This window comes from Acromyrmex echinatior, chromosome 12, assembly GCF_024713525.1.
Source record: "Acromyrmex echinatior isolate Ae372 chromosome 12, ASM2471352v2, whole genome shotgun sequence".
Lineage (NCBI taxonomy): Eukaryota > Metazoa > Arthropoda > Insecta > Hymenoptera > Formicidae > Acromyrmex > Acromyrmex echinatior.
In genome coordinates, this window is record NC_141863.1 from 6736416 (window position 1) to 6750601 (window position 14186).

The 14186-nt window shown below is 32.6% G+C and overlaps 1 protein-coding gene across 1 annotated transcript in view; it reads right to left on the bottom strand.

The window, feature by feature from the left end:
• dlp (glypican dally-like) overlaps positions 1-12686 on the bottom strand; it is a 173884-nt gene extending 161198 nt beyond the window's left edge. Inside the window, exon 1 of the mRNA XM_011058799.2 lies at positions 12119-12686. Coding sequence (XP_011057101.1) covers positions 12119-12278 — 160 coding nt within the window. The 5' untranslated portion in view covers positions 12279-12686. The remainder of the gene's footprint in view (positions 1-12118) is intronic.
• Between the last annotated feature and the right edge of the window lie 1500 nt (positions 12687-14186).

The following is a 14186-nucleotide window of genomic DNA, read 5'->3' on the forward strand; positions in this document are numbered from 1 at the left end:
TATTGTAATTCTAATGTAAGAATAAAGAGAGTTCATTTTGTACTTCCTCCTGCATTGCAAAAGAAATAAGTGTATATCAAGAATGGACTCAACTGAAGAGATAATAAAGAAACAAAGCATACCTAGGAAGAACGAATCTACGAGTTACAATCACTGACAGAAACGCAACAAGAAATACCAACACGATTTCATGAAATTCAACAGCGCCGTCGATCGATAAATATTTTAATCCGAGAGTACCCCTCTCGAAAGCGCAAAGAAACCCGAGGGATGATTAAAGTAAAGGAGATTCGAACGCGGCGACTTTAACGCCCTGAAACAGACAGAGACCGTTGCAGGAAATATAACGAGTAAGCCTGTTTCATTATACCGCCGTCCGACAGGAAAAAATTGGCAAAGGAAAAGAAAGAGAAGGAGGAGGAGTAGATAGACCTGAGGGTGGCCGAGGGTAAAAGTATCACGGACCAACTTGTGATCGGGGGTATACCTGATCGAGACTAACAGCAAAAAAAAAGAGAAGAAAAACGTCACAATGATGACCAGGGATGATATTATTTGTTAAGTCATCTGGCATGCGTTTCTCTCTCGAAAGGAAAAGCAATACTTATCTAAAGTTAAAAAAAGAAGAAAAGCGAGTAAATCGGTATCCACTTGTTTTACATACCGTAATTGGGGTTTCTTTTCGTTTTTCACTTTTCCACACTCTCGTTTAGTCATTATCGGTTCATTTTTTTTCAACCAACAACAGAACAAGAAAGACAAAAGCGATGAGAAAAAGCCCAGTAGCTATGCATTTATCTGGAAATGACTGAATGAATATATCTAAGGCTTCGTTCACTCTTTTAAAAGATACCGTAGACAGAATAAATTGGACGATGCATTCATACAAGCGGAAGAATCGAGTAATAACAATACCTTTCTTTTGAGAAACTTTATGTCGAATGCATAGCTTTGTCGAAAAAGAATTTTGAATACGAGAGAGACTGTAAAGAAAACAGATAAAGCTGGAGAAATTTCCTTACAAGGAATTATGTGCAAAGCATCTAATTTTTTCTAATATTATTAAATAGTTAATAAACGTGAATTTATAGAAATTTTATTGAATTATTAAATAAATTCTTAAATAAATAAAATAAAATATAAACTATGATTTTTAATTCCACATTGAGAGAAAAATGTCAAAGTATTGCAAAGCAAATGTTACTTACGAAATTTGATTACAAATACCGCCGTACGGTGATGACGAAATATACATTTTTGTAAAATATTTTGTAAAATATGAGTCGGGGAAAAAGTTTCTTCGTATTTGTTAATTCAAAATTGTATATACAATCTTCGTCAAAAATGAACGAAATTTAAATTTTAAAAAAGGATTTTAAAGCTTGTAATCTCTACTTTTGAAAAGTTACTATATTTTTTAAGTTTCTATTAGTTTGGTAATTTTTACATTTAAAAAACTACGAGCTGAAAAAGATGAAAAATTTTCTATTCACTTTGAGGGTCTCTCACGTGCCTAAAAAAAAATTTACAAAAATTTTCGATTACCTATCGTGAAAGTTTAAAAAATATTCCTATGATTTTTTTTGTTCCTGAATTATTCGCGAATTAAGTAAAGGAGCATTCTGGCTTTGATTGCTCATAACTTCGATAAAAATCATCATATCGTAATTTAAAAAACAGATTCTTAAAACTTGAAACTCTAGCGAATAATATAATTGTAACGAAAATTTCGCAACAAATGAAAAACTTTGGTAAAAAAATTTTTTTAAATACGAAGAAACTTTTTCCCCGACTCAATATATCTTATTTTTATGAAAAATATAAATACATCTCATTAATTGCAAAAAAAAAAATAGAATAGGCTTATTTGCTAGAAATAAAATTTTATTTCGCCCGTATTTAAATAATTGTTGCCCAGTATATGCCTATTTCTACAAAGAGGGAACTTAATTTTTATTAGATTCGTCGCAAAAGAAAAATTGATTTCTTCCGGAAGCAAAACCTTGGGAAAAAATCTGTCGAGTCGTAAAAGCTTCCGACATTCTCGCTTCTGTGGACCACCGGACGCGCGACGTATTAACTGCATGTCAAACACGGTTTTTACGATCGCGTTAATGCGTCGCTTTGCATTTAGCATGGGGGTACGAATATCGTTGGACCAGGGTTTTGAGAATGAAGGTTAAACAGAGATAATGATTGGTTCGTATTAGTTTTAATGATTGTCGCGCTGTAACATGTGTCTAGCCGCATTAACATGTTTGGAAATCGTCAACCGGAAGTCTCGCAGGAACATTTTGTCCGATTACAACTTTTTTTTATTTATTATGATTTAAAAAAAAGCATAAAAAATGTATAGCATGATCAATGGAATTATAAATAGCTGATCAGCCAAAAATAATCAATGTAAAAATGAGTGAATATAATTTATACATAAATATAAATAAGTACACACAAACGTGCAATAAAAAAATATTTATAAAAAATTATGTATAGAATTTTTTTTAATAGATTTATGATATTATCTTTACTAAATTAAAAATAAACTATTCTTTCTTTTTTAATAGAGGCTTTGTATCATTAATGTAATCCGATCAAAAGCGAGACGATAAGAATATTGTGTGTTTATTAAAAAAATATTTATACTAAAGTACACTCGGGTATGAATATTTCTACAAAGAAGTGCTTGCTTGAAGTTATTTTTTACGGAATTTCTACCAGCAATTTATCTTTAACGGAATGAACTACGAGCGTGTCAATAAAAAAGGAGTAAAGCACGATAACAGAATACTAATTGTCAAACACAAGCTTGCCACTATCTAAAGTATTAATTATCAACCACCCGTAGGTAGTTCGCGAATAATAAGCCATAGAATGAGGGATAGGGGGAGAAAAAGGAGAGAAAAGCAAGTGCGTTAATTATCCTGCATCGCATAGTTACGCTTTAATATACCGAACCCTGCAAGTATTCGCGCAAACAGTGCCGTAACTGTAATTTTTATAATAACCCAATATACGCACGATGTCTTTTATATGCACAAAATAATAGATATATTTATGTATATAGAGCATTTTCTAACTAATATGTTTATAAACAACGAAATTTCTGTATCTATTTCGAACAATCTATTGAATTTAAATTTATTATACAATCTTTTTATTAATTCCAGTCTTTTTATTAATTATCTGAATTTCGACGAAGCCTAAAATTTCCCGTGCATTATCGATAATGTTATATTTTTACAAATATTTGTATATAAAGCGTTTTTTATATAATAAATGTAACTGTTACGTTTATTACACGTTTATTACACATTTAAAGGCAATGATTTTCTGTATCAATTTAAAGCGACTTAGTAAATTTAAATTTACATTAATCCAAGTTTTTTTTTTATCTAAATTAATCTAAATTTAATCTAAATTTTGATAAAATCTCTAATTTTTCCTGTAAATTGTGCATTATCGATTATGTTAATCACGCGATATTACTGAACCTTACATTTTATATTAAACTGATTATTTTATCATCAGATAATAAGACTATATACGTTCCTGAAGTATCAATGTGACAAGGACGCGTGTACCCGCACGTGTGGTACAGTTGTCGCGATAAAACATAAAACAGGACGCCTTGGCGCTTTTTTCCTTCCCCAGATTGTCTCCGCGTCTCGCCCTCTCGGCTGCTTTTTCGCCCTCGCGAATCCAACAAAACCCAATGCTGCTTTTGCTTTCATCTCACCGATAAACGCGCCCGTATCTGTGTAATGCAGTCAGAATGATAACGAAGATAAATCACTCGGAACGATGGTTCCTCCTCACAGTAGCGAATTTGAGAAGATGCGGCGAGCATAGGATAAATTAACCGCATTTACAAAGTTAGCATATTAATAATGTAGATCAAATATATTTGGGCGTCATAAACCTCTTAATGTTCACTACGTGGACGTACTTCTTACAATCAAGACATGAATGTTTGGATACTAAATGTACCGTGAGTGATTACTTCGCTGAGAAAAAAATACTCAAAAATTTATTTGTGAAATATAATGTTTATTTCATTTATATAAATCCTTATTTGAATATGGCAAAATAAAATTTTATACCTAGCAAATAAACCATCTATTTTATTTTTGTACAATTAATGTATTTCGTTATTATGGTTAAATTGTTTTATAACCAATAAATATCGAAGAAAATATATAATATGTAAAATTTGATTGTAAATATTTCAATTTTTCTTCTCACTATTGGCTAGACTTCCCTGATCCTTTCGAAACCGCACTGTAAATCCATGAGTGAAACAAATACTTTCATATATGATTTATATGATTTAGTTTTCCGTATAAACGTAGCACTATATTACACATTTAAATATATAAATCCATTTTTTACAGTACTGTGTTATTTTATGATAAACTAAAAAATACATATAAAGGCATTTTTATTACACTGAGAATTTTTTTAGAATTTTTTATACCGTATTTTCTCATGTTGGTAAAAATAAGAAAATGCAATATTAAAAAGTTGATAAAGAATTATGAAAAAATTTTTAGAATTCTATGAGATGAAAATAAATGATTTTTGTCTCTTGCAGTTTTTCTATAAAGTCGATAATATTTGAGTAAGAAATTATTCAAGACCAATATTTGGCAATTTTTAAAATTAATCTCGTTAACTATTGCGTAAACTGCAAAATGGTAGATGACCTTTCGACTCAGTTCGATTCACTCTATCTGCTCATGATGGGTGACGAAAATATGTTAAAATCACGCTGTACAGAACTAAATACGATCTCCATGCACACGCAACCATAAAAATATTTTCGCTTGCCTACGCAGGACTGGTATCACGCAGTGTACAGTAATGCTGGCTATGCGTAAACGCCGCTTATCTTCCGCTCGTGCGAACAGATACGCTGGCATTCTCTCGGGACTGATAAACGTGTTTGATTGCGACGCAGATAGCGGAGTCACGGATTTCGCGAGTAATGCGACGCGAATACCCGCGCCTTTGCAAATACGGAGATTTTCCACTGTGCACCGCCGGTAAACGAGCGAGTACATACATAAAAGTCGAGCGGCTTGTCATTGGCCGCCGCCATTAACACCTCACCGCGAGTTCTAAAGGTCCATAAATTAAAACGAATTCGCCGTACACAAAACGTGCTAATGAAGCCGCGAGAGGGATGTACGGAGTTAACACTATTGTTTTGTTTTTTTTTTTTCTACTGCCCGTCCCGCAGACGATCAACGCGTTAAACGCAGCGGAAAATGATCTTGCTATTCACCGACGTTGAATATCTTAGAAAAAGATTTCATTTAATATTAAGATGTTAAACAGCATTCGCATAGAGTTCGAAAAGTAAATTTTTTAACACAATATTTTAAATGAAAAATTATGTCACAAGTTTCAAGAAAAATGATTTATCTACTAGTCTATTAATCAAATTGTTATTTGAATAGAAACAAGTGTTGATTATTTAAAGATAAAAAAATGTAAGTCAATATTGGTACGATAAATAACAAGAGACTGTTCTTCAGATAATTCCAAGTGGCCTTTACTTTGACAGAGAATCTTAATCTGTGATTCAATAATTGAGAATGTTCAAGTAACTAACAAGCAATTACGCGCCATTGTCGTGAAAGAACCTGAGATACGTCGAGAGAAAATCATACATCAACGAGCACAAGGAAACGTAATTCACGGCCGCGGCATCGTCGATTTTTAACGCAAGAATGTCCTTTGGAATTTTATTCATTTCTCCTGACCGTTCGGACTCCATTGGAGAAGTTCTCTCCATCCCTAAACGAACAAAGAGCATAATTCATCGGCCATAAATCCACTGGCGGTCACGTCGCGGTCCTCGCAAATCAGCTCGCCGAAGTTCGCGAAATAAATTGCGATTCCACGCGGATTGCTGGAATTTATGATTATGACGTTCTATACACGCCAACGCTTCTCTTACCCTTCAATCCATTCTCGCCTCAACGATTATTTTGCATAATAAAAAACAGACAAAAGTAACGTTTGTTTTTATTGTAATTCTCCAATAGCGCGAATAATGTGGACACTATATGAAGAAAAAAATTTATCTAAATCTTTCAATCTTATTATTTAAATTTTTTCAACAAGAAACTTCACTATTTATAGCGAAATGTTTACGAGATATGGATAATAAAAAGACTAAAAGACTAAATTTTACAATATAATTAATGTGATTTGTTATTCAAGACTTGAAAGAAAAACTTGCAAATTATTATTAAAAAGTGCCAAAAATAGCATTTGGAAGATTTGATGCAAATTGAAGAAAAGATTGCGACTCTCTCGTGATCGCAAAAATTGTAGATGATCCAGGAAACTTTAATCATTATGTGGTGGGATGTAAATAAGTTGAAAGAGCATAAGCTTTGAGACGGTTGTCGGTGGTAAACCCTGAAAATGTGGACTAGAGTGAAAAGTAAAGTTGGCGAAAGAAAAAACTTCGCTAATGGCGCGTCTTCCATCGGAGTTCTACTTGATTTTGCCGCAGCTTTTATGTCCTAACGCTCTTCATTCCCTACACAATACACTTCCTCCCCTTTAAAGTAATTTGTTCTTCTCCCCTCTCAAAGCGCTGTATTTTAAATCGTCGAGAATTCATCAGGATTTTCGAATATCAACGAACCGAGAGAGTCTAATTAGCATCGTGAATATAAAGACATAATATAATATCGTAAGCGGAGAAAACCAATATTTTGCTCAGATTTTAAATTTTGCTGGATCTGAAAATAATTTGGATCATCAAAATAATTATATTAGAAACTAAAAAAATAGTGCTGTCAAAAATTTTGATATTCTAGCAACCAGAATTTCTAACAAAATTATTTTCAGATCTATGATAACAAAATTTTAGATTTTTCAACAAATTCATTCTTCCAATATACAATTATAAGACACAACTTTTTAAACAGATTTGCAAATATTAAATTATTTCTATATATTAAATTATTTCACAATCAAATTCAGCGATATTTAAATTTAATTCCTTATTTTTCACTTATCTTGCATAATTTGATATTGCAAAATGCTTCTGTTATTCCAATATAACGAACATAACTGATGTGTGAAATAATTCTTAAAGAGATTCACGTCATTTTCGTAAAAATTCGAAAGTTTAAAAGAAGCGAAGTCCTTTCTCGGTTATGAGACCATTAAGAAATAATTTCGGAGATCTTCCTCGTTTCATTATAGACCATCTTTTTATAGATCGAGTTTAAAGTCCTCCATTGAAAAAAATTTTCCAATGGCTCAACAGCTGGCACTCGATAATTGCCGATTCCGAAAAAAAAACGAGGGGTGCTGCATCAAAGATAACGTTCAATGGTCTACGTATGCCGTAATTACTGACCGACCAGCCAATAAAAGCCTATCATTATCTATCTAATGTCTATCCTTCCTATTCGATAATGCACGATATATGCTGCCTAGTAAACTTCCTACGATTGAATTGCATTTGTAAGGCGTGATCGCAATCGTCGATCACGAAACTCGACGTACAAGCAATAGGATGTGAATATTTTTTTTGAAATACTTAAATGTCGTGAAACTTACATAATACTTATATAATTCGGTGTATCTGTACACCATCATAATTCAATAATTATGTATACATTGAAAAAATTTTAACGTTTCTTTGAATAGTACTGATTATAAGTAAACATTTACTCATAATAAATAAATATTTACTCAATAAGAAATAAGTTCAAATTAATGGTTAAAATATATAAATTTTCTAACTCGAGATTTCTAAGGGAAAATTAATAATTAGAAAGAAAAATAAACTAGTTTATTAATCTTAATGTATATTATAATAAACTAGTTTATTTTTAAACATCTAATAAATGTTGCTCGTGTTTTTTTACCTTTCTAATTATTTAATTTTTTCAAATTAATGGTTCTTGTAGTAAATATACATGTTTAGTAAATATTTACTTAAAAATATTCAAACAAATATTAAAATTTAGTTTGTTTTTCAATGTATGTATAACCAATGTATGTATAATTGAAGCATAGGACTTTGAACCCAATAACTAATCTATCATTCTCACCATTGTCGGAAAATGCAACTTAATAATTTTCGCTAGAGATTTATTATCAAAAAGAGTCGAGTTAATCTTGTAAAATATTTTAAGATCAGACGACTGTAACTGTACACAATTTATAGCTTCCTTAGGCTCTTAGGCTCTTTCCATCCAGTCGATATATTACAATTTACTCAGATTATTATAATTAGAAAGGAAAATTCATATAGAAAATCGGAAATCGATACTTCCATGTGGATTATCGAAATTTGTTCGGATAGGGAAAGAAAGAAAAAGTAAAGTAATTCGGCGTTCACCTTGCGATCGCACTCGGCGAGGATTTTTACAGTCACCGAAAGTCCAAACCCGTTTGATATGACAGACGAACGTTCAGCCGCTCGTTCCAGTGAATAAATTCAACTTTGATGTCCCAATCATCGCGCGTCGATCTCGTAATTAAAATCGAATTTTCGGGACGAATCGAGGAAGAGCCGGAATCAATTTCGCTCCGGTCAGCGAAAGAGAAAGAGCGAGCTTCGCCAGAAAACTCCCTCACGTTCGCGCGAACCGGATTCTGGGAAGTCTTAAAAGCAGTCGCCGGCTCCCTTTTTTTCTTCCCCTTTGCGATGCACGGCTGCTCTACGTATTGCCACGGTTATTTTTGCGGGATAACGAATTGCAGGGGCGCGTCATGTATCACATTACGAGCAGCTCTCAATTTCCACGGTTAGCCGTGTCTCCGCGACACCCATTTTAATCGCCTCGCGCTACGCGATAAAGAAAGTCTACAGCGATAAAGAAATTCGCGAGAAATAATATATTTCCTATGTAAAGGTTTCACTTGATTTCAGAACGTTTTTTAGAAACTTCTCCGATATCTCATCGAGACGCCCGAGAATAGTCATCTGAGCTGTTTTTATATCCCAGCGGTAATTAAATTTAAATTGTTGTAAAATGCTAGATATTACTTAACATATTTTCATTCCTTTTTATAATAATTCTTTTTTACGAAAGTCGTTTCCAAGTTCATATTTTGGTATTAACATTTTTGGCAATAAATAATTATTTATAAAATTAAAAATGGATAAACAATCTGATTAAAGATATTAATTTCGGCTTCAGTTTACTAAAATCCGTTTTTACCGAAAATAAGATTATTTCTATTAATTGATTTATTCTCGTGTCGGTCTAATTTCAATTTATAATCAAATTATATTATTCTTTACGAATCTACACAGTTTCATTCCATTCGAAAACCTATAATAATTATATTAATTAATCTTTGTTTTTTAAATACTGTTATATTCAGCTATTTAATGTGCTTATTTCGTACTGATTTCTACTTACTTTTCCAGAAAATTATAAATAAATTTCACATCTCTGATCTTGCATTTGGCTTTATGCTCTTTTAATTAATTAGCATTAACAATAATGTCCAATTTGTTGTTATAATAATAGTGATATTTCATAGGGGTATAAAAACTCCAGATAATTTATTTTAAAAAAGAATCAAATGACTATTCCCGTAATTAATTAATTCAAGCTACTTAAAACTCGCAATCGAGCTGCGAATTAAAAAATCTAAGGTTACTTGACACATCTCGTTAATCATTTTATTATAGAACTAGATCAAAATCGCGCTCGTCGATAATAAGATAATGTGACCTAATAACCATAAGATCTACATCGATAAATCAGGTACGTATCGATCAAAGTGTAAGAACGTCTGCATATAACTCATCTGAACTCATCCGAAAAGTTGAGCGCGCGCTTAATATGTATAAAATACGATCTCATCTGCCAGAGAGTGAATTAAGACTGACGTGAATTCGTTAACTGCGGATATCAAGAGTTCGTCGTTTTACGAGCTCCGACCGTTCGACCATAAGGAGTATCGCTAAACGAATCAGTCCCCTAAATGCATCTTTCATTCACATCCTGTACATTAAGCGCTAAATGCGGCTGTGCAGCTTCCATGCGAAGATCGGGATCGAATAAGATCTTTTGCTATCAGACAGAAATTCCACTTTTTAACAATAAATTTTTCTCTTCCTCCTCGCCTCTTTTGATTACTCTTACAGAAATCCAATTTAATATTAGACAATTTAATACTGAAATGTAGTGATTAATTATTATATTTATTTTGAGTATTTAAAATCCCGTATAGCATAGATTATTCCAGCAATATTTTAACAATATTATAACGTTCCAGCAATATTACGATAACGTTGGCCGAGTTCATTAGAATGTTCAGTTTGTAACTGTTGGAAGTTTTCTTCGCTGAGATAGACTGTTCCTCTGGATTTAAAAGTATAATCCAATTAGCGTAAAGAAAATTTCCAACACTGTTAAATATCAAAGGAGCAATGGCAATCCAATCTCTCGAGTTAAATAACATTTTGTTATTTTTAACTTCCATGTGTGTCAAAATCAATCTATTTCTATGATTAATTTCAAAATAAGCAACATCCATTAACGTATACATTTAATAAATAATAATAAACTAAATTTGAGTCAAATTTATTGTATTCTTTTGAGTTAAATTATTTAACTGTTGCATTGTTTTAATTAAATTAATGACATATTAAGTGGAAGTAGTGGCGATTTGTAGAAATGATTAAAAAGAGTATAATTTCACGTTATAATTATAAATTAAACAGTGAATAGTTGTAAAATAAACATTTTGCTGAAAGTGGCCATTGTAAACGTTGCTGCAAACTTCTGTACTGTATGGCGTGCGAGAGAGCTTTTGATATTCAAAATAAGTGATTAATATGTAATTAGATCAATGGATTGTTGCTCAATGCTTTAACCGAAGGTCGACTTGACTGTAAGATAATGATTAATTATTCATTTTGAATGTTAAATACTGTTTATTGCTTTTAAAAAGTATTTATATGCTAATCTATAATATGCTTTTTATTTCCTACTTTTTTGCTTTTTCGTACTTTTTACCTCTTATCTTGCTTCTTCGTTTTCTGTCGTCCGAAATAAAAGTTGATAAAGAAATAAGAAACATTTGTCGATAAAACAGCCGCAAAGAGAGAAAAGGAGATAAAAAGCAAGAAACAGGAAAAGAGCATATTGTAAATTAAACTCAAAGGTACTGAATAACAATTGTTGTAGATAAAACGTAAGATGTCTTCTTTATGACTTCTCTTGAATCCTCATAAGGAGAGAAAAAGAAATAGCAAGAAACAAGAAGCAAAAAGCATTTATACTGTAGATTAGACTTAAAAGTACTGAACAATTGTTGTAGATGGAATGTAAGAGGCTCTCTGAACATCTTTACAACTTTCTTAGAAGCTGCTTTGTGTAAAAATGCTTTTAATTACTTATTTTGAATATAGAAAGTACTATTGTTTATTTTTAATACTCAAGATAATAATTAGAAGCACTGTTGTTGAGTGCTATTGATACTCAAAATAAGTTAATCTACCTTCCAGTATTAAATTCCTATCATAATTACTATAATTTAACTATAATTACAGCTACAGTTACTGAATAAAAATATTTATTTTATTCATCATTTATCTTTTAATTTATGTCTACCATCTTAATTTGAAATTATCATTATAGCACATTTGTTTCATGTTTGAGAGAATTATCACATATATGGTTAATTTACTATTACTAACACTATAATACTTAATCATAAAAATGGAGTTCCAAACTATAATTATTTAACTATGCAATTATCATTACAAATGCTAAACATTTTTCTCAGAATTGGAAAAAGATGAATAGTAAGTTATACTCAAGTTAAAGTTAAGTCTACTAAAATTTGTGGAACCGAGCCTAAGAATAGTTCAATATATTATTTGCTTTAATAGGAAAGAAACGCACCGCACTTGACTTAATACAGGATACGAATACAAGATTACGCGGAGAATGATCTATTTTTTATCGCTGTACTCCGAACAGGTGCAATAAATTAAAGTGAAATAAATGTACATTTGTTTCACTTCAACTTATTACACTGTGTGTACTAGTTCAAAGTGCAGCAATAAAAAAACAGACCGCATAATTTTCATAAGAAAAAAATGCTGAAAAATACTCACATGAAATCGCCTCCTTCGGGATGTCGCTGAGCGGGAAGCCCTGTGCCTCGAAAATCGGCCTGACACTGTCGCACTTGAGCCCGGCGGCGTTCACCGTCGTCGCGACGATGACCGTCCACGCGACGGCGACAATCCACAGAGTCGTCATGGTACTCGTCATTCTCGCGGCGACGCGACGTCGTCCTCCTGCCTGCTCCTGCGCGCGGAAACGATATCTGCGAGCGGGAGAGATGAATGTGAACGAGAAGCGGAGAAAGGCGGAGACGGAGAAACACACGCTATGATCTTGACACTACAATTCGCGATGACAACGTGCTGTCGTCGCCGGCAGCGGGATGGACGCGACGACACTGACGCGGTACTTGCATTCGCGAACGCGTTTCCTGAGTTTCCCCTCGCAATCGCGTTTTCGGCACGACAGACCGGCGTGTATTCCTCGTGGCACCGAATCGACGATGAATGAGCGGATCGTATTGTGAGACACTCCGGGAAAAACACCGACCCCTTCGTCGGCGCGAGACGCACTGACTGTAGCACTGTAGCGTGGAAGTGGAACCGGTGGAACAAAATGTGCGCCGCGCCGAGAAATGAAACGCCGACCAACGAACGGCGCGCCGGACGCGCATGCGCGAATCGGTAACAGGTTTGAAACGGCCAGTGCGGCCAACCATGCGGGCGAGAAGTGCCTTGTGCCAACCGAATGACAAAAAAGTACCAATTGAATTATGTGCCGGTAATATCGCACGGTTATCGATTGTCCGTAAGATCAAATAAAACGCGCTTGATAATATCGTTATCTGTTATAACTTCGTTCGTAACAGATCTATTTTTTTTGTAAATAGAAACTAAATATTGTATATAATTATATTTTACAATAATAAATTATAGGAGAAAAGAATGAGTCTCATTTTCCTTTTTTTTTTTTTTCACGCAAATAAGTCGCATCTCGTGAGAAATAATATTTTTAATAATATATATTATTAATCATTATATACTTGTATGTACGAATAATCGTACTTGATAACTCTGTTCCAAAACATATGTTAAAGTGCAACAAATAAATCAAATGTAACAAGTTTTTAATAAAAAAAAAATTTATAAAAAAAATTGCAAAGCAACCGCTGCTATGCTTAAGTTAAATATATGAAAAAATGATTATATGCTATTTTTTACCGCTTTCTTAACGCATTGTGTGTTGTGTGCTACTTGAAAATGATTCACATAATTATGATAGCTCGATTTTCAATAAAGACTGCTTATATTACATTTTTTTTTTCTTTTTCTGATTGAGTATCCCCTCCTAAGTGAAGCAGCTTTATTGTGACCATTGCTGTTTGCACTGGTATATACAAGAGATGTACATAAAATTGCCTGATACCGGATATCGGATATCCGAAAAGAATGTAACATTATTATCTAATATCCGGTTAAATGTCCAGTAGAGCAAATACCTGGATATCTTCTAGATATCCGGTATAATTTATTCATTCTATTTTTAAAAAAAGGAAAGCGAGGGAAAAATAGCTATAATAATTATGTTCTACGTCTAATGAATGATAAAGATTGACACACAATGCACTGATGCTATTGATTTCACGCTCCCCGAATGCAATCTCAGTTGAATTTCTTGTACAGTATTATTATGTATCCTTTTCTTATCTCCCCAACGTGAAAAAAAGAGGAAAGAGGAACTGTGCAATAATAATTTTCAGCTGAAAAGAAAAGAATTCTGCATCAATAAATATATATACTATATATATATCATTATTTAATGAATATTTATATCAATGTACATATATTATTGGATAGTAATTATAATCGGTTGGATAGTATAAAAGAGTCAAATAAATAAAATATGATGACTGCGTTCAGCAGAGAAAGCTTTGCAACTGTTCTAAAATTCTTGAATATAATTGGTCTTGCTAGATCTAAATATATGAATTAATCATATTCAAGAATTTTAACAGTTGCAAAGCTGTTTTCTTTGCTAAACGCAGCCAATGCTAAAGAGGCAATCAATCTGAAATATTTATAATCTCTCCAAATTTCCTAAATTAATCTTAAAAAA